The sequence below is a fragment of the Tachyglossus aculeatus genome, unplaced genomic scaffold (assembly GCF_015852505.1).
Source record: "Tachyglossus aculeatus isolate mTacAcu1 unplaced genomic scaffold, mTacAcu1.pri scaffold_131_arrow_ctg1, whole genome shotgun sequence".
In the NCBI taxonomy this organism is placed as follows: domain Eukaryota; kingdom Metazoa; phylum Chordata; class Mammalia; order Monotremata; family Tachyglossidae; genus Tachyglossus; species Tachyglossus aculeatus.
The window spans coordinates 324,672-351,445 of NW_024044860.1; the positions used below are offsets into that span (position 1 = coordinate 324,672).

At 50.9% G+C, this 26,774-nt stretch overlaps 1 protein-coding gene across 1 annotated transcript in view; it reads left to right on the forward strand.

Annotated features, from left to right (window-relative positions):
- The first annotated feature begins 1,272 nt into the window (after positions 1-1,272).
- The window catches only part of LOC119922937 (cyclin-dependent kinases regulatory subunit 2-like), a 30,097-nt gene continuing 4,595 nt past the window's right edge, over positions 1,273-26,774 (forward strand). The window contains exon 1 of the mRNA XM_038742556.1: positions 1,273-1,307. Coding sequence (XP_038598484.1) covers positions 1,273-1,307 — 35 coding nt within the window. The remainder of the gene's footprint in view (positions 1,308-26,774) is intronic.

Consider the following 26,774-nt stretch of genomic DNA (forward strand, 5'->3'; position numbering starts at 1 on the left):
TTTCACCCCATCAGGGCGACACGGAAGTCACACAGGGCCTCATGAGATCACAAAAAGTCACACACGGTCACACAAAGTCACACCCATTCCCACCCCATCACGGCGCCACACAGGTCACACACAGTCACACAAAGTCACACCCATTCCCACCCAGTCACGGAGACACACAACTCAAACGCGGTCACACAAAGTCACACCCATTCCCGCCCCATCACGGTGACACAGAACTCACACACGATCACCTGAAGTCGCACAAAGTCACACCCATTCCCACCCAGTCACCGAGACACCGGTGACACAACGCCACACAAAGCTACACCCATTCGCATCCAGTCACGGTGTCACACAACTCACACACGGTCACACAAAGTCACACCCCTTCCCACCCAGTCACGGGGACGCAGAAGTCACACAAGGGCCCCACGTGATCACAAAAAGTCCCACACGGTCACACAAAGTCACACACATTCCCACCCAGTCACAGTGCCACACGACTCACACACGGTCACACACATTCCCACCTTACCACGGTGACACACAGCTCACACGCAATCACACGAAGTCGCACAAAGTCACACCCATTCCCACCCAGTCAAGGTGTCACACGACTCACACACGGTCACACAAAGTCACACACATTCCCGCCCCATCACGGTGACATACAACTCACACGCGATCACACAAAGTCACCCCCATTCCCACCCAGTCAGGGCGACACACAACTCCCACACCGTCACACACGGTCGCACAAAGTCACACACACCTCCCCACCCAGTCACAGCGACACACAACTCCCACATGGTCACACAGAGTCACACACACTCCCAAAGGGCCACAGTGACCCACCACTCCCACACCATCACACGAGGTCACACAAAATCCCACACTTTACCAACCCAGTCACTGTGACACACAACTCCCCACACAGTCCAACACAACCACACAAAGTTCCACACGTTCCCAACCCTGTCACGTCACACAACACACAACTCCCATACGGTCACACACACTCCCAAAGCGCCACAGTGACACACCACTCCCACACATCACACGCAGTCACACAAAATCCCACACTTTCCCAATCCAGTCACGGGGACACACAACTCCCCACACAGTCACACAAAACCCACAAGTTCCCAACCCAGTCATGGCGACACACAACTCCCACACGGTCACACAGAGTCACACACACTCCCAAAGGGCCGCAGTGACACACCATTTCCACACCATCACACGCGGTCACACAAAATCCCACACTTTCCCAAACCAGTCATGGTGACACGCAACTTCCACACAAACACAACCACGTAAAGTTCCACACATTCCCAACCCAGCCTCGGTGACACACAACTCCCACACAGTCACACGGAGTCACACACACACACTCCCAAAGGGCCACAGTGACACACCACTCCCTCACGGTTAAACACGGTTACACAAAATCCCACACCATCCCAACCCAGTGATAGTGACACACAACTCCCACACAAACACAACCACTGAAAGTTCCACACGTTCCCAACCCAGTCACGGCACACAACACACACCTCGCATACGGTCACACAGCATCACACACACTCCCTAAGGGCCACAGTGACACACCACTCCCACAAGGTCACATGTGGTCACACAAAATCCCACACCTTCCCAACCCAGTTTTGGCGACACACAACTCCCACACCGTCACACAGAGTCACACACTCCCAAAGGGCCACAGTGACACACCATCATACACGGTCACACAAAACCCCACACCTTCCCAACCCAGTCACGGGGACACACAACTCCCCACACAGTCCAACATGACCACGTAAAGTTCCACACGTTCTTAACCCAGTCACGACACACAACACACAACTCCCACACGGTCACACAGAGTGACACACACACTCCCAAAGGGCCACAGTGATGCACCACTCCCACACGGTCAAAGGCGGTCACACAAGTCACACAACTTCCCAGCCCCGTCACGGCGACATACAGCTCCCACACGGTCACACAAAGTCACACACACTCCCAAAGGGCCACAGTGACACACCACTCCCACACCATCACACTAGGTCACACAGTCACACACTTTTCCATCCCTGTCACAGTGACACACAACTCCCCACACAGTCCAACACAACCACGTAAAGATCCACACGTTCCCAACCCAGTCACGGCACACAACACACAACTCCCACAAGGTCACACAGAGTCACACACACTCCCAAAGGGCCACAGTGACACACCACTCCCACACGGTCAAATGCGGTCACACAAAGTCACACACCTTCCCAACACCACCACAGCGACACACAACTCCCCACATGGTCACACACACTCCCAAAGCGCCACAGCGACACACCACTCCCACACCATCACACGCAGTCACACAAAGTCACACACCTTCCCAACCCAGTCACGGCGACACACAACTCCCCACACAGTCACACAAAATCCCACAAGTTCCCAACGCAGTCATGGCGACACACAACTCCCACACATCACACGCGGTCACACAGAGTCACACACCTTCCCGAGTCACGGTGACACACAACTCCCACACGGTCACACAGAGTCACACACTCCCAAAGGGCCACAGTGACACACCACTCCCACACCCTCACACGCGGTCACACAAAATCCCACACGTTCCCAACCCAGTCATGGCACACAACACACAACTCCCATATGGGCACACAGAGTTACACACACACCCCAAAGGGCCACAGTGACACACCACTCCCACACATCACACGCGGTCACACAAAATCCCACACTGACCCAACCCAGTCACGGGGACACACAACTCCCCGCACAGTCACACAAAACCCCACAAGTTCCCAAACCAGTCATGGCGACACACAACTCGCACACGGTCACACACACTCCCAAAGGGCCACAGTGACGCACCACTCCCACACCATCAAACGCGGTCACACAAAGTCACACTCTTTTCCATCCCTGTCATGGTGACACACAACGCCCCACACAGTCCAACACAACCACGTAAAGTTCCACACGTTCCCAATCCAGTCACGGCACACAACACACAACTCCCACACGGTCACACAGAGTCTCACACACACACACACACTCCCAAAGGGCCACAGTGACACACCACTCCCACACCATCACACGCGGTCACACAAAGTCACACACCTTCCCAACCCAGTCACGGCGACACACAACTCCCACACGGTCACACACTCCCAAAGGACCACAGTGACACACCACTCCGACACCCTCACACGCGGTCACACAAAATCCCACACCTTCCCAACCCAGTCACGGAGACACACAACTCCCCACTTGGGCCCACGGGTGCAGTCACGGTGATACACAAGTCACACGAGGTCGCACAAAGTCGCACACACCTCCCCATCCAGTCACAGCGAGGCACAAGTCACACCCGGCCACACAAAGTCACACCATCATCCCACCCAGGCCCGGCGGCCCACACAAGCCCTACACAACTCCCACACAACTCCCACTTAAGGCCTCCCCCTTCCCACACAACTCATGGTGGGCAGGGATGGTCTCTCTTTATTCATTCATTCAGTCAGTCCTATTTATTGAGCGCTTCCTGTGTGCAGAGCACTGTACTAAGCGCTTGGGAAGTCCAAGTCGGCAACAGATAGTGACGGTCCCTACCCGACAATGGGCTCACAATCTAGACGGGGGAGACAGACAACAAAAATGGCTGGATTGTCCTCTCCCCAGCGCTTAGTACAGTGCTCCGCACACAGTCGGTGCTCAATATGTACGGTTGAGTCGAAGTGAACTCCCCCGCTCGGCCACACGTTCACACCCGGTGACACACACGAGTCCCGGACACACCGTCGGGGCAACGCGTGGAGTCACATAGAGTCACAGATACACACATACACAAAAACACACAAGCACACACACAGACCTTCGCCCTCACAAACCACCAGGAGTCACAGACACACACAGACACACACACACACACAGATCTTTGCCCTCGCAAATCCCCAGGAGTCACAGACACACAAACTCACATTCACACACACACACACACACACACAGATCTTCACCCTCACAAATCCCCAGGAGTCACAGACACACACACACACACACACACACACCTTCGCCCTCACAAATTCCCAGGAGTCACAGACACACAAACTCACATTCACACACACACTCATACACACACACAGATCTTCACCCTCACAAATCCCCAGGAGTCACAGACAAACACACACACACACACACACACTCACACACAGATCTTTGCCCTCACAAATCCCCAGGAGTCACAGACACACAAACTCACATTCACACACACACATACACACACACAGATCTTCACCCTCACAAATCCCCAGGAGTCACAGACATACACACACACACACACACACACACACACACACAGAGATCTTCGCCCTCGCAAATCCCCAGGAGTCACAGACACACAAACTCACATTCACACACATTCATTCATTCATTCATTCCATTGTATTTATTGAGCACTTACTGTGTGCAGAGCACTGTACTAAGCGCTTGGGAAGTCCAAGTTGGTAACATACACACACACACACACACACACACACAGATCTTCACCCTCACAAATCCCCGGGAGTCACAGACACACAAACACACACACATACACCCACACACAGATCTTCGCCCTCACAAATCCCCAGGAGTCACAGACACACAAACTCACATTCACACATACACACACCCAGAGATCTTCGCCCTCACAAATTCCCAGGACTCACAGACACACACACACACACACACACACACAGATCTTCACCCTCACAAATCCCTGGGAGTCACACACACACAAACACATACACACACAGATCTTTGCCCTCACAAATCCCCAGGAGTCACAGATACACACACACACACACACACACACACACACACACACACACACACCCAGAGACCTTTGCCCTCACAAATCCCTAGGAGTCACAAACACACACCCACACCCACGCAACACCCACACAACACCCACACAACACCCCTGGGGCTTCCTACCTGGGTGGGTTGGGCCGGTGTGGAGGAGCCCAGAAGTGCACACTACACACCCAGCCGCCTCCTGCCTCCTCTTCCTCCTCTTCCTCCTTCCTGACTCCGCCCCTCCCTCCTCCTCCTCCTCCTCCTCTCCTTCCTCTTCTTCTTCTTCCTCCTCCTCCTCCTCTTCTCCTCACCCTCATCTTCCTCTTCCTCCTCTCCTTCCTCCTCCTCCCTCTTCCTTCTCCTCACCCTCATCTTCCTCTTCCTCCTCTCCTTCCTCCTCCTCCCTCTTCCTTCTCCTCTTCTTCATCCTCCTCCTCCTCCTCTCTTCCCTCCTCTTCCTCCTCCTTTTTTCCTTCTCCTCTTCTTCATCCTCCTCCTTCCACCTCCTCTTTTCCTCCTCCTCTTCTCCCTCCTCCTCTCCCTCATCTTCCTCTTCCCCCCTTCTCCTCCCTCCTCTTCCTTCTCTCTCTCCATCATCCTCTTCCTCCTCCTCCTCCTCTTCTCCTCTTCCTCCTCCTCTCCTTCATCCCCCTGCTCCTCCTCCTCCTCTTCTCTTCTTCCTCCTCCTCTTCTCCTCTCCTTCATCCTCTTCCTCCTCCTCTTCTCCTTCATCTCCCTCCTCCCTCCTTCCTTTTTCCCTCCTCTCCTTCCTCCTCCTCCTCCGCCTCTTCCTCCTCCCTGACAGCGCCCCTCCCTCCTCCTCCTCTTCTCCTTCCTCCTCTTCCTCCCCTTCCTTCTCTTTCCTTCCTCCTCCTCCTCCTCTCCTTCCTCCTCTTCCTCCTGCTCCTCCTGTTCTCCTTCCTCCGCCTCCTCCCTCCTTCCTCCTCCCTTTTCCCTCTTCTTCTTCCTCCTCCTCCCCCTTTCTCCTTCTCCTCCTCTTCCTCCTCCCTGACAATGCCCCCCTCCTCCTCCTCTTCTCCTTCCTCCTCTTCTCCTTCCTCCTCTTCCTTCCCTTTCTTCTCTTTCCCTCCTCCTCCTCTCCTCCTCCTCCTCCTCTCCTTCCTCCTCTTCCTCCTCCTCCCCTTCTCCTTCCTCCTCTTCCTCCTCCTCCCCTTCTCTCTTTCCTTCATCCTCCTCTTCTCCTCCTCCTTCTCTCCTTCCTCCTTCCTCTTCCTCCTCCCCTTCCGCTTCTCCTTCCTCCCCTTCCTTCTCTCTTTCCTGCATCCTCCTCTTCTCCTCCTCCTCCTCTCCTTCCTCCTTCCTCCTCTTCTTCCTCCTCCTCCTCATCCCCTTACTCCTCCTCCTCCTCGTCTCCTTCCTCCTCTTCCTCCCCTTCCTTCTCTCTTTCCTTCATCCTCCTCTTCTCCTCCTCCTTCCTCCTCTCCTTCCTCTTTCCTCCTCCTCCTCCCCTTCCTCCTCCTCTCCTTCCTCCTCTTCCTCCTCCTCCTCTCCTTCCTCCTCTTCCCCCTCCTCCTCCTCTCCTTCCTCCTCTTCCTCCTCCTCCTCCTCTTCCTCCCCTTCCTTCTCTCTTTCCTTCATCCTCCTCTTCTCCTCCTCCTCCTCCTCTCCTTCACCCTCTTCCTCCTCCTGTCCTTCCTCCTCCTCCTCCTTCCTCCTCTTCCTCCCCTCCCCTCCTCCCCATCACCCCCCCAACCCACAGCTCCAAAGGGGACCTAACAGCGCCGCCTAGCGGGCCGACCCCAGGCCTAGGAGCCCGAGGTCCTGGGTTCTAATCCCGGCTCCGCCCCTTGTCCGCTGGGTGACCTTGGCCGAGTCACTTCCCTTCTCCGGGCCTCAGTTCCCTCCTCTGTCAAATGGGGATGGAGCCCCTGAGCCCCCCGGGGGACCACCTCAGCACCTTGTAACCTCCCCAGCGCTTAGAACAGTGCTTGGCACAGAGTAAGTGCTTAATAAATGCCATTATTATTATTATTATTATTATTATTATAAGAGAAGCAGCGCGGCTCAGTGGAAAGAGCCCGGGCTTTGGAGTCAGGGGTCCTGGGTTCAAATCCCGCCTCTGCCACTCAGCTGCGTGACTTTGAGCGAGTCACTTCCCTTCTCTGGGCCTCAGTTCCCTCATCTGGAAGATGGGGATGAAGACTGGGAGCCCCCCCGCGGGGGACAAGCGCTTAGTCCAGTGCTCTGCACACAGTAAGCGCTCAATAACTACGATTGATTGATTGATTGATTGACAACCAGATCACTTTGTAACCTCCCCAGCGCTTAGAACAGTGCTTGGCACATAGTAAGCGCTTAATAAATGCCATTATTATTATTATTGTTATAAGAGAAGCAGCGTGGGTCAGTGGAAAGAGCCCGGGCTTTGGAGTCAGGGGTCCTGGGTTCAAATCCCGCCTCTGCCACTCAGCTGCGTGACTTTGAGCGAGTCACTTCCCTTCTCTGGGCCTCAGTTCCCTCATCTGGAAAATGGGGATGAAGACTGTGACCCGCCCGGGGGACAACCTCATCACCTTGTCTCTCCCCCAGCGCTTAGAACGGTGCTTGGCACATAGTAAGCGCCTAGTAAATGCCATTTTTATTATTATTATAAATTATTATTATTATAAGAGAAGCAGCGTGGCTCAGTGGAAAGAGCCCGGGCTTTGGAGTCAGGGGTCCTGGGTTCAAATCCCGCCTCTGCCACTTAGCTGCGTGACTTTGAGCGAGTCACTTCCCTTCTCTGGGCCTCAGTTCCCTCATCTGGAAAATGGGGATGAAGACTGTGACCCGCCCGGGGGACAACCTCATCACCTTGTCTCTCCCCCAGCGCTTAGAACAGTGCTTGGCACGTAGTAAGCGCCTAGTAAATGCCATTTTTATTATTATTATAAATTATTATTATTATAAGAGAAGCAGCGTGGCTCAGTGGAAAGAGCCCGGGCTTTGGAGTCAGGGGTCCTGGGTTCAAATCCCGCCTCTGCCACTCAGCTGCGTGACTTTGAGCGAGTCACTTCCCTTCTCTGGGCCTCAGTTCCCTCATCTGGAAAATGGGGATGAAGACTGTGATCCGCCTGGGGAACAACCTCATCCCCTTGTCTCTCCCCCAGCACTTAGAACGGTGCTTGGCACATAGTAAGCGCCTAATAAATGCCATTTTTATTATTATTATAAATTATTATTATTATAAGAGAAGCAGCGTGGCTCAGTGGAAAGAGCCCGGGCTTTGGAGTCAGGGGTCCTGGGTTCAAATCCCGCCTCTGCCACTTAGCTGCGTGACTTTGAGCGAGTCACTTCCCTTTTCTGGGCCTCAGTTCCCTCATCTGGAAAATGGGGATGAAGACTGTGACCCGCCCGGGGGACAACCTCATCACCTTGTCTCTCCCCCAGCGCTTAGAACAGTGCTTGGCACATAGTAAGCGCCTAGTAAATGCCATTTTTATTATTATTATAAATTATTATTATTATAAGAGAAGCAGCGTGGCTCAGTGGAAAGAGCCCGGGCTTTGGAGTCAGGGGTCCTGGGTTCAAATCCCGCCTCTGCCACTCAGCTGCGTGACTTTGAGCGAGTCACTTCCCTTCTCTGGGCCTCAGTTCCCTCATCTGGAAAATGGGGATGAAGACTGGGAGCCCCCCCGGGGAACAACCTCATCACCTTGTCACCTCCCCTGCGCTTACTACAGTGCTTGGCACATAGTAAGCGCTTAATAAATGCCATTAGTAGTAGTAGTAGTAGTAGAGTGCCCGCCCCACAGTAAGCGCTTCACAAATCAATCAATCAATCAATCAATCGTACTTATTGAGCGCTTCCTGTGTGCAGAGCACTGTACTAAGCGCTTGGGAAGTACAAGCCGGCAACATAAATACAATACTAATTAACAAATACGATGATAATAATAATCATCATCATCATCAATCGCATTTATTGAGCGCTTACTATGTGCAGAGCACTGTACTAAGTGCTTGGGAAGTACAAGCCGGCAACATAAAAACAATACTAATTAACAAATACGATGATAATAATAATCATCATCATCATCATCATCAATCGCATTTATTGAGCGCTCACTATGTGCGGAGCACTGTACTAAGCGCTTGGGAAGTACAAGCTGGCAACATAAATACAATACTAATTAACAAATACAATGATGATAATCATCATCATCATCATCATCCATCGCATTTATTGAGCGCTTACTATGTACAGAGCACTGTACTAAGCGCTTGGGAAGTACAAGCCGGCAACATAAATACAATATTAATTAACAAATACGATGATAATCATCATCATCAATCGCATTTATTGAGCGCTCACTATGTGCAGAGCACTGTACTAAGCGCTTGGGAAGTACAAGCCGACAACATAAATACAATACTAATTAACAAATACGATGATAATGATAATAATCATCATCATCATCATCATCAATCGCATTTATTGAGCGCTCACTATGTGCAGAGCACTGTACTAAGCGCTTGGGAAGTACAAGCCGGCAACATAAATACAATATTAATTAACAAATACGATGATAATCATCATCATCATCATCAATCGCATTTATTGAGCGCTTACTATGTGCAGAGCACTGTACTAAGCGCTTGGGAAGTACAAGCCGGCAACATAAATACAATACTAATTAACAAATACGATGATAATAATAATAATAATCGTCAGGAATTAGTTGCTGGAGGCTTTGAGCTCCTTGTGGGCAGGGAATGGGTCTGTTCGTTGATGTATTGGACTCTCCCAAGCGCTTAGCACAGCGCTCTGCACACAGGAAGCGCTCAGTACATAGCACTGAATAGATGGATGAATGATTGGTTGGTCCGCGAGCTCCTTGTGGGCAGGGAATGGGTCTGTTCGTTGTTGTATTGGACTCTCCCAAGCGCTTAGCACAGGCCTCTGCACACAGGAAGCGCTCAGTACATAGCACTGAATGGATGAATGAATGATTGGTTGGTCCGCGAGCTCGTTGTGGGCAGGGAATGGGTCTGTTCGTTGTTGTATTGGACTCTCCCAAGCGCTTAGCACAGCGCTCTGCACACAGGAAGCGCTCAGTACATAGCACTGAATGGATGGATGGATGAATGAATGATTGCACAGGAAGCGCTCAATACATACCACTGAATGGATGAATGAATGATTGGTTGGTCCGCGAGCTCATTGTGGGCAGGGAATGGGTCTGTTCGTTGATGTATTGGACTCTCCCAAGCGCTTAGCACAGCGCTCTGCACACAGGAAGCGCTCAGTACATAGCACTGAATGGATGGATGGATGAATGAATGATTGCACAGGAAGCGCTCAATACATACCACTGAATGGATGAATGAATGATTGGTTGGTCCGCGAGCTCGTTGTGGGCAGGGAATGGGTCTGTTCGTTGATGTATTGGACTTTCCCAAGCGCTTAGCACAGCGCTCTGCACACAGGAAGCGCTCAGTACATAGCACTGAATGGATGGATGGATGAATGAATGATTGCACAGGAAGCGCTCAATACATACCACTGAATGGATGAATGAATGATTGGTTGGACTGCGAGCTCGCTGTGGGCAGGGAATGGGTCTGTTCGTTGTTGTATTGGACTCTCCCAAGCGCTTAGCACAGCGCTCTGCAGACAGGAAGCGCTCAGTACATAGCACTGAATGGATGGATGAATGATTGGTTGGTCCGCGAGCTCGTTGTGGGCAGGGAATGGGTCTGTTCGTTGATGTATTGGACTCTCCCAAGCGCTTAGCACAGCGCTCTGCACACAGGAAGCGCTCAGTACATAGCACTGAATGGATGGATGAATGATTGGTTGGTCCGCGAGCTCGTTGTGGGCAGGGAATGGGTCTGTTCGTTGATGTATTGGACTCTCCCAAGCGCTTAGCACAGCGCTCTGCACACAGGAAGCGCTCAGTACATAGCACTGAATGGATGGATGGATGAATGAATGATTGCACAGGAAGCGCTCAATACAGACCACTGAATGGATGAATGAATGATTGGTTGGACTGCGAGCTCGCTGTGGGCAGGGAATGGGTCTGTTCGTTGATGTATTGGACTCTCCCAAGCGCTTAGCACAGCGCTCTGCACACAGGAAGCGCTCAGTACATAGCACTGAATGGATGAATGAATGATTGGTTGGTCCGCGAGCTCGTTGTGGGCAGGGAATGGGTCTGTTCGTTGTTGTATTGGACTCTCCCAAGCGCTTAGCACAGCGCTCTGCACACAGGAAGCGCTCAGTACATAGCACTGAATGGATGAATGAATGATTGGTTGGTCCGCGAGCTTGTTGTGGGCAGGGAATGGGTCTGTTCGTTGTTGTATTGGACTCTCCCAAGCGCTTAGCACAGCGCTCTGCACACAGGAAGCGCTCAGTACATAGCACTGAATGGATGAATGAATGATTGGTTGGTCCGCGAGCTTGTTGTGGGCAGGGAATGGGTCTGTTCGTTGTTGTATTGGACTCTCCCAAGCGCTTAGCACAGCGCTCTGCACACAGGAAGCGCTCAGTACATAGCACTGAATGGATGGATGGATGAATGAATGATTGCACAGGAAGCGCTCAATACAGACCACTGAATGGATGGATGAATGATTGGTTGGTCCGCGAGCTCCTTGTGGGCAGGGAATGGGTCTGTTCGTTGATGTATTGGACTCTCCCAAGCGCTTAGCACAGCGCTCTGCACACAGGAAGCGCTCAGTACATAGCACTGAATGGATGAATGAATGATTGGTTGGTCAGCGAGCTCGTTGTGGGCAGGGAATGGGTCTGTTCGTTGTTGTATTGGACTCTCCCAAGCGCTTAGCACAGCGCTCTGCACACAGGAAGCGCTCAGTACATAGCACTGAATGGATGAATGAATGATTGGTTGGTCCGCGAGCTTGTTGTGGGCAGGGAATGGGTCTGTTCGTTGTTGTATTGGACTCTCCCAAGCGCTTAGCACAGCGCTGTGCACACAGGAAGCGCTCAGTACATAGCACTGAATGGATGGATGGATGAATGAATGATTGCACAGGAAGCGCTCAATACATACCACTGAATGGATGAATGAATGATTGGTTGGTCCGCGAGCTCGTTGTGGGCAGGGAATGGGTCTGTTCGTTGATGTATTGGACTCTCCCAAGCGCTTAGCACAGTGCTCTGCACACAGGAAGCGCTCAGTACATAGCACTGAATGGATGGATGGATGAATGAATGATTGCACAGGAAGCGCTCAATACATACCACTGAATGGATGAATGAATGATTGGTTGGACTGCGAGCTCGCTGTGGGCAGGGAATGGGTCTGTTCGTTGTTGTATTGGACTCTCCCAAGCGCTTAGCACAGCGCTCTGCAGACAGGAAGCGCTCAGTACATAGCACTGAATGGATGAATGAATGATTGGTTGGTCTGCGAGCTTGTTGTGGGCAGGGAATGGGTCTGTTCGTTGTTGTATTGGACTCTCCCAAGCGCTTAGCACAGCGCTCTGCACACAGGAAGCGCTCAGTACATAGCACTGAATGGATGAATGAATGATTGGTTGGTCCGCGAGCTCGTTGTGGGCAGGGAATGGGTCTGTTCGTTGTTGTATTGGACTCTCCCAAGCGCTTAGCACAGCGCTCTGCACACAGGAAGCGCTCAGTACATAGCACTGAATGGATGAATGAATGATTGGTTGGTCCGCGAGCTCGTTGTGGGCAGGGAATGGGTCTGTTCGTTGATGTATTGGACTCTCCCAAGCGCTTAGCACAGCGCTCTGCACACAGGAAGCGCTCAGTACATAGCACTGAATGGATGGATGGATGAATGAATGATTGCACAGGAAGCGCTCAATACATACCACTGAATGGATGAATGAATGATTGGTTGGACTGCGAGCTCGCTGTGGGCAGGGAATGGGTCTGTTCGTTGATGTATTGGACTCTCCCAAGCGCTTAGCACAGCGCTCTGCAGACAGGAAGCGCTCAGTACATAGCACTGAATGGATGGATGAATGATTGGTTGGTCCGCGAGCTCCTTGTGGGCAGGGAATGGGTCTGTTCGTTGTTGTATTGGACTCTCCCAAGCGCTTAGCACAGCGCTCTGCACACAGGAAGCGCTCAGTACATAGCACTGAATGGATGAATGAATGATTGGTTGGTCCGCGAGCTTGTTGTGGGCAGGGAATGGGTCTGTTCGTTGTTGTATTGGACTCTCCCAAGCGCTTAGCACAGCGCTCTGCACACAGGAAGCGCTCAGTACATAGCACTGAATGGATGGATGGATGAATGAATGATTGCACAGGAAGCGCTCAATACAGACCACTGAATGGATGGATGAATGATTGGTTGGTCCGCGAGCTCCTTGTGGGCAGGGAATGGGTCTGTTCGTTGTTGTATTGGACTCTCCCAAGCGCTTAGCACAGCGCTCTGCACACAGGAAGCGCTCAGTACATAGCACTGAATGGATGAATGAATGATTGGTTGGTCCGCGAGCTCGTTGTGGGCAGGGAATGGGTCTGTTCGTTGTTGTATTGGACTCTCCCAAGCGCTTAGCACAGCGCTCTGCACACAGGAAGCGCTCAGTACATAGCACTGAATGGATGGATGGATGAATGAATGATTGCACAGGAAGCGCTCAATACAGACCACTGAATGGATGAATGAATGATTGGTTGGTCCGCGAGCTCATTGTGGGCAGGGAATGGGTCTGTTCGTTGATGTATTGGACTCTCCCAAGCGCTTAGCACAGCGCTCTGCACACAGGAAGCGCTCAGTACATAGCACTGAATGGATGGATGGATGAATGAATGATTGCACAGGAAGCGCTCAATACATACCACTGAATGGATGAATGAATGATTGGTTGGACTGCGAGCTCGCTGTGGGCAGGGAATGGGTCTGTTCGTTGTTGTATTGGACTCTCCCAAGCGCTTAGCACAGCGCTCTGCAGACAGGAAGCGCTCAGTACATAGCACTGAATGGATGGATGGATGAATGAATGATTGCACAGGAAGCGCTCAATACATACCACTGAATGGATGAATGAATGATTGGTTGGACTGCGAGCTCGCTGTGGGCAGGGAATGGGTCTGTTCGTTGTTGTATTGCACTCTCCCAAGCGCTTAGCACAGCGCTCTGCAGACAGGAAGCGCTCAGTACATAGCACTGAATGGATGGATGAATGATTGGTTGGTCCGCGAGCTCCTTGTGGGCAGGGAATGGGTCTGTTCGTTGTTGTATTGGACTCTCCCAAGCGCTTAGCACAGCGCTCTGCACACAGGAAGCGCTCAGTACATAGCACTGAATGGATGAATGAATGATTGGTTGGTCCGCGAGCTCGTTGTGGGCAGGGAATGGGTCTGTTCGTTGATGTATTGGACTCTCCCAAGCGCTTAGCACAGCGCTCTGCACACCGGAAGCGCTCAATACACACCTCAAGAAGCAGCGTGGCTCAGTGGGAAGAGGCCGGGCTTGGGAGTCCGAGGTCGTGGGTTCGAATTCCGCTCCGCCACTTGGGCCAGTCACTTCCCTTCTCTGGGCCTCAGTTTCCTCATCTGTAAAATGGGGATGAAGACGGTGAGCCCCACATGGGACAACCTCATCACCTTGTATCCCCCCCAGCGCTTAGAACAGCGCTTGGCACGTAGTAAGCGCTTCACAAATACCCCAATTATAATTATTATTATACCATTGAATGAATGAATGGTTGGCGGAGACTGCAAGCTCGCTGGGGGCAGGGAATGTGTCCGTTTGGTGTTGTATTGGACTCTCCCAAGCGCTTAGTACAGTGCCCTGCACACAGGAGGAGCGCGTGAAATACGATGGCATGAGTGAATGAATGAATGAACAAATGAATGAATGATTGGTTGGCAGAGACTGTTTAATTATAATAATAATAATAATGATGGCATTTATTAAGCGCTTACTATGTGCAAAGCACTGTTTGGTGTTGTGGTGGACTCTCCCAAGCGCTTAGTACAGTGCCCTGCACACAGGAAGTGCTCAACAAATCTGATGGAAGGAATGAATGAATGATTGGTTGGCAGACACTGTGAGCTCGTTGTGGGCAGGGAATGTGTCTGGTGTTGTCTTGGACTCTCCCAAGCGCTTAGTACAGTGCCCTGCACACAGGAAGTGCTCAAGAAATTTGATGGAATGAACGAATGATTGGTTGGCAGACACTGTGAGCTCGTTGTGGGCAGGGAATGGGTCCGTTTGGTGTTGTCTTGGACTCTCCCAAGCGCTTAGTACAGTGCCCTGCACACAGGAAGTGCTCAAGAAATCTGATGAAAGGAATGAATGAATGGTTGGCAGACACTGCGAGCTCGTTGTGGGCAGGGAATGGGTCTGTTTGGTGTTGTCTTGGACTCTCCCAAGCGCTTAGTACAGTGCCCTGCACACAGGAAGTGCTCAAGAAATCTGATGGAAGGAATGAATGAATGAATGATTGGTTGGCAGACACTGCGAGCTCGTTGTGGGAAGGGAATGTGTCCGTTTGGTGTTGTGTTGGACTCTCCCAGGCGCTTAGTACAGTGCCCTGCACACAGGAAGTGCTCAAGAAATACGATGGAATGAATGAATGACTGAAGGCTTGCCTGCCTGAATGAATGAATGCTTAGAGGAGCCGTTGGAGGACGCGGTGGCGCAGCGCCCCCTGGCGGGAGGAGCCTGCGCGGCGCCCACGTGACCCCCGCCCTTCGGGGAGCCTGGAAACCGTCCCGAGACACCCCCCACTTTGCGGGGCGGGTGCGCATGCGCACCAACAGGAACGCGGATAGGGCGCGCATGCGCACCAGCCGGACCGCGGGGAGGGCGCGCATGCGCTGAATCCGCGCACTGCCCCCTGGCGGAGCCCGCGCTTAGGTTCGGCGGTTGGGGCTTCGTTCAACGACATCATCACAGTAATAACGGTATTTCTTATTAATAATAATAATAGTAATAATAATAATAATAATGGAGTTTGGTATTGATAATCATGGTATTTATTAGCAATAATGTATCTGTTGATAATAATAATGGTATTTGTTATTAATAACAATGGCATTTGTTAATGATGTACTTGTTAATAATAATGGTACTTAATAGCATGGATGATGGTATTTGTTGATGATGATAATGATAATTATAATTGTTAATAATAATGTATTTGTTAATAATAATGGTATTTGTTAATAATAATGGTATTTGTTAATAGCACGGATGATGGTATTTGTTGATGATAATAATGATAATGATAATTATAATTGTTAATAATAATGTATTTGTTAATAATAATGGTATTTGTTAATAGTACGGATGATGGTATTTGTTGATGATAATAATGATAATGATAATTATAATTGTTAAGAATAATGTATTTGTTAATAATAATGGTATTAATAGCACGGATGATGGTATTTGTTGATGATAATAATGATAATGATCATTATAATTCTTAATAATAATGTATTTGTTAATAATAACGGTATTTGTTAATAGCACGGATGGTGGTTTTTGTTGATGATAAGAATGATAATGATCATTATAATTGTTACTAATAATGCATTTGCTAATCATAATGGTATTTGTTAATAATAATGGCATTTGTTAATAGTACGGATGACGGTATTTGTTGATGTTAATGATGATAATGATAATTATAATTGTTAATAATAATGTATTTGTTAATAATAATGGCATTTGTTAATAATAATGGTATTTGTTAATAGTACGGATGATGGTATTTGTTGATAATTATAATTATAATTATAATTGTTAATAATAACGTATTTGTGAATAATAATGGTATTTGTTAATAATAATGATATTTGTTAATAGTACGGTTGATGGTATTTGTTGATGGTAATGATGATAATGATAATTATAATTGTTAATAATAATGTATTTGTTCATAATAACGGTATTTGTTAACAGTACGGATGACGGTATTTGTTGATGATGATGATAACGACAATAATAACTTAACAATAATGTATTTGTTAATAATAATGGCATTTGCTAATGATAATGGTGTTTGTTGATAGTACGGATGATGGTATTTGTTGATGATAATGATGATAATGATAATAGTAATTGTTAATAATATATTTGTTAGTGATAATGGTATTTGTTAATGATAATGGTGTTTGTTAGTTGTACGGATGATGGTATTTGTTGATGATAATAATGATAATAATAATTGTTAATAATAATGCAATCGTTCATAATAATGGTATTAATAAATAATAATAATGGTATTTGTTAATAGTGCGGATGGTGGTGCTCGTTGATGATAACAATGATAATGATAATAATAATTGTTAATAATAATATACTTGTAAATAATGGTACTTAATAATAATAATGACATTTGTTAGTAGTAATGATGATGGTATTTGTTGGTAATAATAGCTGTATTTGTTAATTCACTCATTCAATCGTATTTATTGAGCGCTTAATGTGTGCAGAGTACTGTACTAAGCGCTTGGATAATAATTATAATAATGGTATTTGTTCATCGTGCGGATGGTGGTACTTGTTGATGATAACAGTGATAATGATAATAATTATTGTTAATAATAATGTACTTGCTAATAATGGTACTTAGTAATAACAATGATATTTGTTAGTAGTAATGATGATGGTATTTGTTAGTAATAATAGCGGTATTTGTTAATTCACTCATTCAATCGTATTCATCGAGCGCTTAATGTGTGCAGAGTACTGTACTAAGCGCTTGGATAATAATTATCATAATAATGGTATTTGTTAATTCACTCATTCAATCGTATTCATTGAGCGCTTAATGTGTGCAGAGTACTGTACTAAGCGCTTGGATAGTAATTATCATAATAATGGTATTTGTGAATTATAATAATGGTATTTGTTAATAGTCAGGATGACGGTATTTGTTAATGATGATAATCACGGTATCTAATAATGTATTTGTTAATAATAACGATGGTACTTGTTAATAGTAATGATGGTATTTGTTAGTGATAACAATCATAACGGTATTTGTTCTTAATAACAATTACATTTGTTAATGGTAATGTATTTTTTAATAATAATGGCATTTGTTGTTTGTTGATAATAATAATAATAATAATAATAATAATGGTATTAATAATAACAAATGAGGTCAGTCAGTCTCCCCCCTCCCTTCTCCAGACTGGGAGCCCGCTGTCGGCCACCTGTTGCCCACTTGGACTTCCCAAGCGCTTAGTACAGTGCCCCGCACACAGGAAGCGCTCAATAAATACGCCTGCATGAATGAATGAATGGGAGCTCATTCATTCAATCGGATTTATTGGACGCCTACGGTGTGCGGAGCACCGCACTAATAATCATCACCATAATAATGATGGCATTTATTAAGCGCTCAGTACAGTGCCCCGCACACAGGAAGCGCTCAATAAATACACCTGCATGAATGAATGAATGGGAGCTCATTCATTCAATCGGATTTATTGGACGCCTACGGTGTGCGGAGCACCGCACTAATAATCATCATCATAATAATGATGGCATTTATTAAGCGCTCAGTACAGTGCCCTGCACACAGGAAGCGCTCAATAAATACACCTGCATGAATGAATGGGAGCTCATTCATTCAATCGGATTTATTGGGCGCCTACGGTGTGCGGAGCACCGCACTAATAATCATCATAATGATAATGATTGCATTTATTAAGCGCTCAGTACAGTGCCCTGCACACAGGAAGCGCTCAATAAATACACCTGCATGAATGAATGGGAGCTCATTCATTCAATCGGATTTATTGGACGCCTACGGTGTGCGGAGCACCGCACTAATAATCATCACAATAATAATGATGGCATTTATTAAGCGCTCAGTACAGTGCCCTGCACACAGGAAGCGCTCAATAAATACACCTGCATGAATGAATGAATGGGAGCTCATTCATTCAATCGGATTTATTGGGCGCCTACGGTGTGCGGAGCACCGCACTAATAATCATCATAATGATAATGATGGCATTTATTAAGCGCTCAGTACAGTGCCCTGCACACAGGAAGCGCTCAATAAATACACCTGCATGAATGAATGGGAGCTCATTCATTCAATCGGATTTATTGGACGCCTACGGTGTGCGGAGCACCGCACTAATAATCATCACAATAATAATGATGGCATTTATTAAGCGCTCAGTACAGTGCCCTGCACACAGGAAGCGCTCAATAAATACACCTGCATGAATGAATGAATGGGAGTTCATTCATTCAATCGGATTTATTGGGCGCCTACGGTGTGCGGAGCACCGCACTAATAATCATCATAATGATAATGATGGCATTTATTAAGCGCTCAGTACAGTGCCCTGCACACAGGAAGCGCTCAATAAATACGCCTGCATGAATGAATGAATGGGAGCTCATTCATTCAATCGGATTTATTGGACGCCTACCTTGTGCGGAGCACCCCACTAATAATCATCACAATAATAATGATGGCATTTATTAAGCGCTCAGTACAGTGCCCCGCACACAGGAAGCGCTCAATAAATACGCCTGCATGAATGAATGAATGGGAGCTCATTCATTCAATCGGATTTATTGGGCGCCTACGGTGTGCGGAGCACCGCACTAATAATCATCATCATAATAATGATGGCATTTATTAAGCGCTCAGTACAGTGCCCCGCACACAGGAAGCGCTCAATAAATACACCTGCATGAATGAATGGGAGCTCATTCATTCAATCGGATTTATTGGGCGCCTACGGTGTGCGGAGCACCGCACTAATAATCATCACAATAATAATGATGGCATTTATTAAGCGCTCAGTACAGTGCCCTGCACACAGGAAGCGCTCAATAAATACGCCTGCATGAATGAATGAATGGGAGCTCATTCATTCAATCGGATTTATTGGGCGCTTACGGTGTGCGGAGCACTGCACTAATAATCATAATAATGATAAAAAATAATAATAATGATGACATTTATTAGGCGCTTACTAGGTGCCAGGCACTGTACTAAGCGCTGGGGAGGTTACAAGGCGATGAGGTTGTCCCCCAGTCACGAATTTCATCCCCTTTGGACAGAGGAGGAAACTGAGGCCCAGAGCAGGGGCTCAGCGGAAAGAGCCCGGGCTTCGGAGTCCGAGGTCCTGGGTTCAAATCCCGCCTCTCCGCCACTTGTCAGCTGTGGGCGAGTCACTTCCCTTCTCTGGGCCTCAGTTTCCTCCTCTGGAAAATGGGGGTGAAGACTGGGAGCCCTTAGCGATTAGAACAGTGCTTGGCGCAGAGTCAGCGCTCAATAAATGCCATTATTATTATTATTATTAATCAATCAATGGCATTTATTGAGCGCTTCCTGGGTGCAGAGCACTGTACTAGGCGCTTGGGAAGTCCAAGTTGACAGTCCCAGTCGAGAAGTCAGTAATAATAATAATTATTGTTATTAAGTGACTCGACCGAAGCCCCCCCAGGCTGACAAAGGGGCGGAGGCGGGATTCGAACCCAGGACCTCGGGCTCCCGAGGCCTCGCCCCGGCGCTGTACTAAGCGCCTGGACTAAATTCACGGTGCCGAGCTCGCTGGGGGCGGGGAGTGGGGCTGTTTTGGTGGTGGATTGGACTCTCCCCAGCGCTCAGCACAGTGCTCTGCACGCGGGAAGCGCTCAGTACAGCCGGCTGGGGAAACTGAGGCAGGGGTGAGTGAAATGACTCGGACAAAGCCCCCCCGGCTCCTCCCTTCCCCCCAAGACTCACCCCTTCTCCGGCCTCCGGGGCGTCGTCCGGCCGCTGACCACACGCGTGCACACACGTGGACACACGTGTGCACACACGTGCACACACGTGTGCACACATGTAAGCACACACAGACACACACACAGGCCCTCCCCCGCAGTGCAGACTGGGGGCGGGGAGGATCAGGGCCTGCACATGCTAGCACCTGCGTGTAGCGGGTGTGCGAGGGCCTGTACACCCCAACACACGCGTGTGCAGGGGGGGCCAAGGCCTGTACATGCTACCACACGCGTGTGCAGGTGTGAGCACACGCAGAGGACACGCGGCCTGGCGCAGGGGCGGGCACGCGCACGCGGACACACGTGCACGCCACGCGCACGCAGGCACATGTGAGTCACAGGGGGCCTGTCGGGGCATGTGGGAGCCCCCGGGGGGGGCACAGAGACACGCAGAGACACGCAGAGACACGGGGAGAGACGCAGAGATGGGCAGAGACACGGGGAGGGGTCAGGGGGAGAGACACACGGAGACACTGAGGGGGTCAGAGACATGGAGAGGGTAGGAGGAGAGAGACGGAGAGAGACAGAGATGGTCAGAGACAGGGAGAGGGTCAGGGGGAGAGAGACAGAGAGACACCGAGGTGGGCAGAGACACGGAGAGAGAAGGAGGAGAGAGACACCGAGCTGGTCAGAGACATGGAGAGGGTCAGGGGGAGAGAGATAGAGAGACACTGGGGTGGTCAGAGACACGGAGAGGGGTCAGGGGGAGAGACACAGAGACACTGAGGGGGTCAGAGACATGGAGAGGGTCAGGGGGAGAGACACAGAGATGGGCAGAGACATGGAGAGGGTCAGGGGGAGAGAGATAGAGAGACACTAAGGTGGTCAGAGACACGGATAGGGGTCAATCAATCAATCGTATTTATTGAGCACTTGATTGATTGGGTCAGGGGGAGTGACACAGAGATGGTCAGAGACATGCAGAGAGTAGCAAGAGAGAGACAGAGAGAGATAGGGATGGTCAGAGACATGGAGAGGGTCAGGGGGAGACACACAGAGACACTGAGGTGGGCAGAGACAGGGTCAGGGGTCGGGGGAGAGACGCACAGAGACACAGAGGCGGTCAGAGACACGGGGAGGGGGCAGGGGGAGAGACACTGAGATGGTCAGAGACAAGGAGAGGGTCAGGGGGAGAGAGATAGAGAGACACTGAGGTGGGCAGAGACGCGGAGAGGGTCAGGGGAGAGAGACACTGAGATGGTCAGAGACATGCAGAGGGTCAGGGGGAGAGACACACAGAGACACTGAGGGGGTCAGAGACATGGAGGGGGTCAGGGGGAGAGACAGAGAGACACAGAGATGGGTAGAGACACGGTCAGGGGTCGGAGGAGAGACACTGGGGTGGTCAGAGACACGGGGAGGGGGCAGGGGAGAGATGCAGAGATGGTCAGAGACAGGGAGAGGGTCGGGGGAGAGACAGAGAGAGACACTGAGGGGGTCAGAGACACGGAGAGGGTCAGGGGGAGAGACACACAGACAGAGACACTGAGATGGTCAGAGACAAAGAGAGGGTCGGGGGAGAGAGACAGAGAGACACTGAGGTGGCCAGAGACACGGAGAGGGCCGGGGGAAGAGACAGGGAGAGACACTGAGGTGGTCAGAGACACGGGGAGGGTCAGGGGGAGAGACACAGAGACACAGAGATGGGCAGAGACACGGTCAGGGGTCGGGGGAGAGACACACAGAGACACTGAGGCGGTCAGAGACACGGGGAGGGGGCGGGGGAGAGAGACACAGAGATGGTCAGAGACAGGGAGAGGGTCAGGGGGAGAGACAGAGAGAGACACTGAGGGGGTCAGAGACACGGAGAGAGTAGGAGGAGACAGAGATGGTCAGAGACAGGGAGAGGGTCAGGGGGAGAGACACAGAGACACGGTGGTCAGAGACACGGAGAGAGTAGGAGGAGAGAGAGAGAGAGAGAGAGATGTTCAGGGGGAGAGAGATAGAGAGACACTGAGGAGGTCAGAGACACGGTCAGGGGTCGGGGGGAGAGACACTGAGAGAGACAGAGATGGTCAGAGACACGGGGAGGGTGCAGGGGGAGAGACACAGAGAGACTGAGGTGGTCCGAGACACGGAGAGGGTCAGGGGGAGAGAGACAGAGAGACACTGAGGTGGTCAGAGACATGGAGAAGGTTAGGGGGAGAGAGACTGAGGAGGCGGTCAGAGACACCGAGAGGGGTCAGGGGAGAGACGCAGAGATGGTCAGAGCCATGGAGAGAGTAGGAGGAGAGAGACAGAGAGAGACACTGAGGGGGTCAGAGCCATGGAGAGGGTCAGGGGGAGAGACACAGAGACACTGAGGGGGTCAGAGACAGGGTCAGGGGTCGGGGGAGAGACACAGAGAGAGACAGAGGTGGGCAGAGACACGGGGAGGGTCAGGGGGAGAGAGACACTGAGGTGGTCAGAGACAAGGAGAGGGTCGGGGGAGAGACACTGAGGGGGTCAGAGACACGGAGGGGGGCTGGAGGAGAGAGACACAGAGACACTGAGGTGGTCAGAGACAAGGAGAGGGTGAGGGGGAGAGAGATAGAGAGACACTGAGGGGGTCAGAGACGCAGTCAGGGGTCAGGGGGAGGGAGACACAGAGATGGTCAGAGACAGGGAGAGGGTCAGGGGAGAGAGATAGAGAGACACTGAGATGGGCAGAGACACAGAGAGGGTCAGGGGAGAGAGACACAGAGAGACTGAGGTGGTCAGAGACCCAGAGAGGAGTCGGGGGAGAGAGACACTGAGGGGGTCAGAGACATGGAGAAGGTCAGGGGGGGAGACCGAGAGAGACACTGAGGTGGTCAGAGACACCGAGAGGGGTCAGGGGGAGAGACACAGAGACACTGAGGGGGTCAGAGACACCGAGAGAGGCCGGCGGAGAGATGGTCAGAGACATGGAGAGAGTAGCAGGAGAGAGACAGAGAGAGGTGGAGATGGTCAGAGACACGGAGAGGGGCGGGGGAGACACACAGAGACACTGAGGTGGGCAGAGACACGGTCAGGGGTCTGGGGGAGAGACACAGAGAGAGACAGAGGCGGTCAGAGACACGGAGAGGGTCAGGAGGAGAGAGACCCTGAGGTGGTCAGAGACAAAGAGAGGGTCAGGGGAAGAGAGATGGAGAGACACTGAGGGGGTCAGAGACATGGAGAGGGTCGGGGGAGAGACACACAGAGACACTGAGGTGGGCAGAGCCACGGAGAGGGTCAGGGGGAGAGACAGAGTGACACAGAGATGGGCAGAGACACGGTCAGGGGTCGGGGGAGAGACACACAGAGACACCGAGGTGGTCAGAGACACGGAGAGAGTAGGAGAGAGACAGAGAGAGACAGAGATGGTCAGAGACACGGAGAGGGTCAGGGGGCGAGAGACACTGAGATGGTCAGAGACACGGAGAGGGTCAGGGGGAGAGAGATAGAGAGACACTGAGGGGGTCAGAGACATGGAGAGGGTCGGGGGAGAGAGAGACAGAGACACTGAGGTGGTCAGAGACACGGGGAGGGTCAGGGGGAGAGACAGAGAGACACTGAGGTGGGCAGAGACGCGGTCAGGGGTCAGGGAAGAGACGCACAGAGACACCGAGGGGGTCAGAGACACGAGGAGGGGGCTGGGGGAGAGAGACACAGAGACACTGAGGCGGTCAGAGACAAGGAGAGGGTCGGGGGAGAGACACAGAGAGACACTGCGGGGGTCAGAGACACGGGGAGGGCTCAAAAGGAGAGAGGCACAGAGACGGTCAGAGACAGGGAGAGGGTCAGGGGAGAGAGATAGAGAGACACTGAGGGGGTCAGAGACACCGAGGGGGTCAGGGGAGAGAGACAGAGAGACACAGAGACACCGAGGGGGTCAGAGACATGGAGAGAGTAGGAGGAGAGAGACGGAGAGAGACAGAGATGGTCAGAGACGTGGAGAGGGTCAGGGGGAGACGGAGGTGGTCAGAGACCCGGAGAGAGTAGGAGGAGAGAGACACTGAGATGGTCCGAGACAAGGAGAGGGTCGGGGGAGAGAGATAGAGCGACACAGAGATGGGCAGAGACATGGAGAGGGTCAGGGGGAGAGAGATAGAGAGACACTGAGATGGGCAGAGACATGGTCAGGGGTCGGGGGAGAGACACACAGAGACACTGAGGCCATCAGAGACACGGGGAGGGTCAGGGGAGAGACACAGAGATGGTCAGAGACAGGGAGAGGGTCAGGGGGAGAGACACAGAGAGACACTGAGGGGGTCAGAGACACCGAGAAGGTCAGGGGAGAGACACCGAGGTGGTCAGAGACCCGGAGAGGGTCACGAGGAGAGAGACAGAGAGACACCGAGGGGGTCAGAGACACGGAGAGGGTCAGGGGAGAGAGACACTGAGATGGTCAGAGACATGCAGGGGGGGTCGGGGGAGAGACGCAGGGAGAGACAGAGATGCTCAGAGACACGGAGAGGGGCAGGGGAGAGAGACACAGAGACACCGAGGTGGGCAGAGACACGGGGAGGGTCAGGGGGAGAGACAGAGAGAGACAGAGATGGGCAGAGACACGGTCAGAGGTCAGGGGAGAGACCCAGAGAGAGACATTGAGGTGGTCAGAGACACGGAGAGGGGTCGGGGGAGAGACACAGAGACGGTCAGAGACACGGAGAGGGTGAGGAGGAGAGAGACACTGAGATGGTCAGAGACAGGGAGAGGGTCAGAGGAGAGAGTGAGATGGTCAGAGAGGCAGGGAGACATGAAGAGAGAGATAAAGAGAGAGAGCGAGATGGTCAGAGACTCAGAGACGGTCAGGAGGAGAGAGACAGAGAGACAGTGAGGTGGTCAGAGACACAGAGACGAAAGGGGGAGGGAGACCGAGATGGTCAGAGACATGGAATCCGTCAGGGGGAGAGAGACAGAGAGAGATTGGGCTGGTCAGAGACACAGAGATGGTCGGGGGGAGAGACACAGAGACAGTCAAGGGAGAGATTGAAATGGTCAGAGACATGGAGTCTGGCAGGGGGAGAGACAGAAAGAGACGGAGACGGTCAGAGACGTGGAGGGGGTCAGGAGGAGCGAGACCGTGAGATGGGCAGAGACATGGAGACTGTCAGGGGGAGAGAGACAGAGAGATCCTGAGGTGGTCAGAGACAGGAAGACCATCAGAGGGAGCGAGACAGAGAGAGAGAGACGGAGATGGTCAGGGGCAGGGAGAGATGAGCTGAGAGATAGAGAGAGAGAGAGACAGAGACAGCTGGTCAGAGACACCATCTGTCAGAAGGGGAGAGACAGAGAGACGGTCAGAGACAGAGAGGTGGTCAGAGACACGAGGCCAGAGGGAGAAATACGGAAAGAGACGGAGATGGTCAAGGGCAGCGAGAGAGACAGAGGGAGAGAGACAGAGAGAGACAAAGACTGGGAAAAAGAGACAGAGAGATGCAGAGAGAGAGACAAAGACTGGGAAAAAAGAGACAGATGCAGAGAGAGAGACAAAGATTGGGAAAAGGAGACAGAGAGATACAGAGAGAGAGACAAAGACTGGGAGAAAAGAGACAGAGAGATGCAGAGAGAGAGAGACAAAGGCTGGGAGAAGAGACAGAGAGAGACGAAGACTGGGAAAAAAGAGACCGAGAGATGCAGAGAGAGAGACAAAGACTGGGAAAAGAGACAGAGAGAGACAAAGACTGGGAAAAAGAGACCGAGAGATGCAGAGAGAGAGAGACAGAGACTGGGAAAAAGAGACAGAGAGATGCAGAGAGAGAGATAAAGACTGGGAAAAAGAGTCAGAGAGATGCAGAGAGAGAGATAAAGACTGGGAAAAAGAGTCAGAGAGATGCAGAGAGAGACAGAGAGATCGAGATGGTCAGAGACAGGAGGCCAGAGGGAGAAATACAGAAAGAGACGGAGATGGTCAAAGGCGGGGATAGAGACAGAGGGAGAGAGACAGAGAGAGAGACAAAGACTGGGAAAAAGGGACAGAGAGATACAGAGAGAGAGAGAGAGAGAGACAGAGACTGGGAAAAGAGACAGAGAGATACAGAGAGAGACAAAGACTGGGATAAGAGACAGAAATACAGAGAGAAACAAAGACTGGGAAAAAGAGACAGAGAGATACAGAGAGAGACAAAGACTGAGAAAAAGAGACAGAGAGATGCAGAGAGAGAGATAAAGACTGGGAAAAGAGACAGAGAGATACAGAGAGAGAGACAGAGACTGGGAAAAAGAGTCAGAGAGAGACAAAGACTGGGAAAAAGAGACCGAG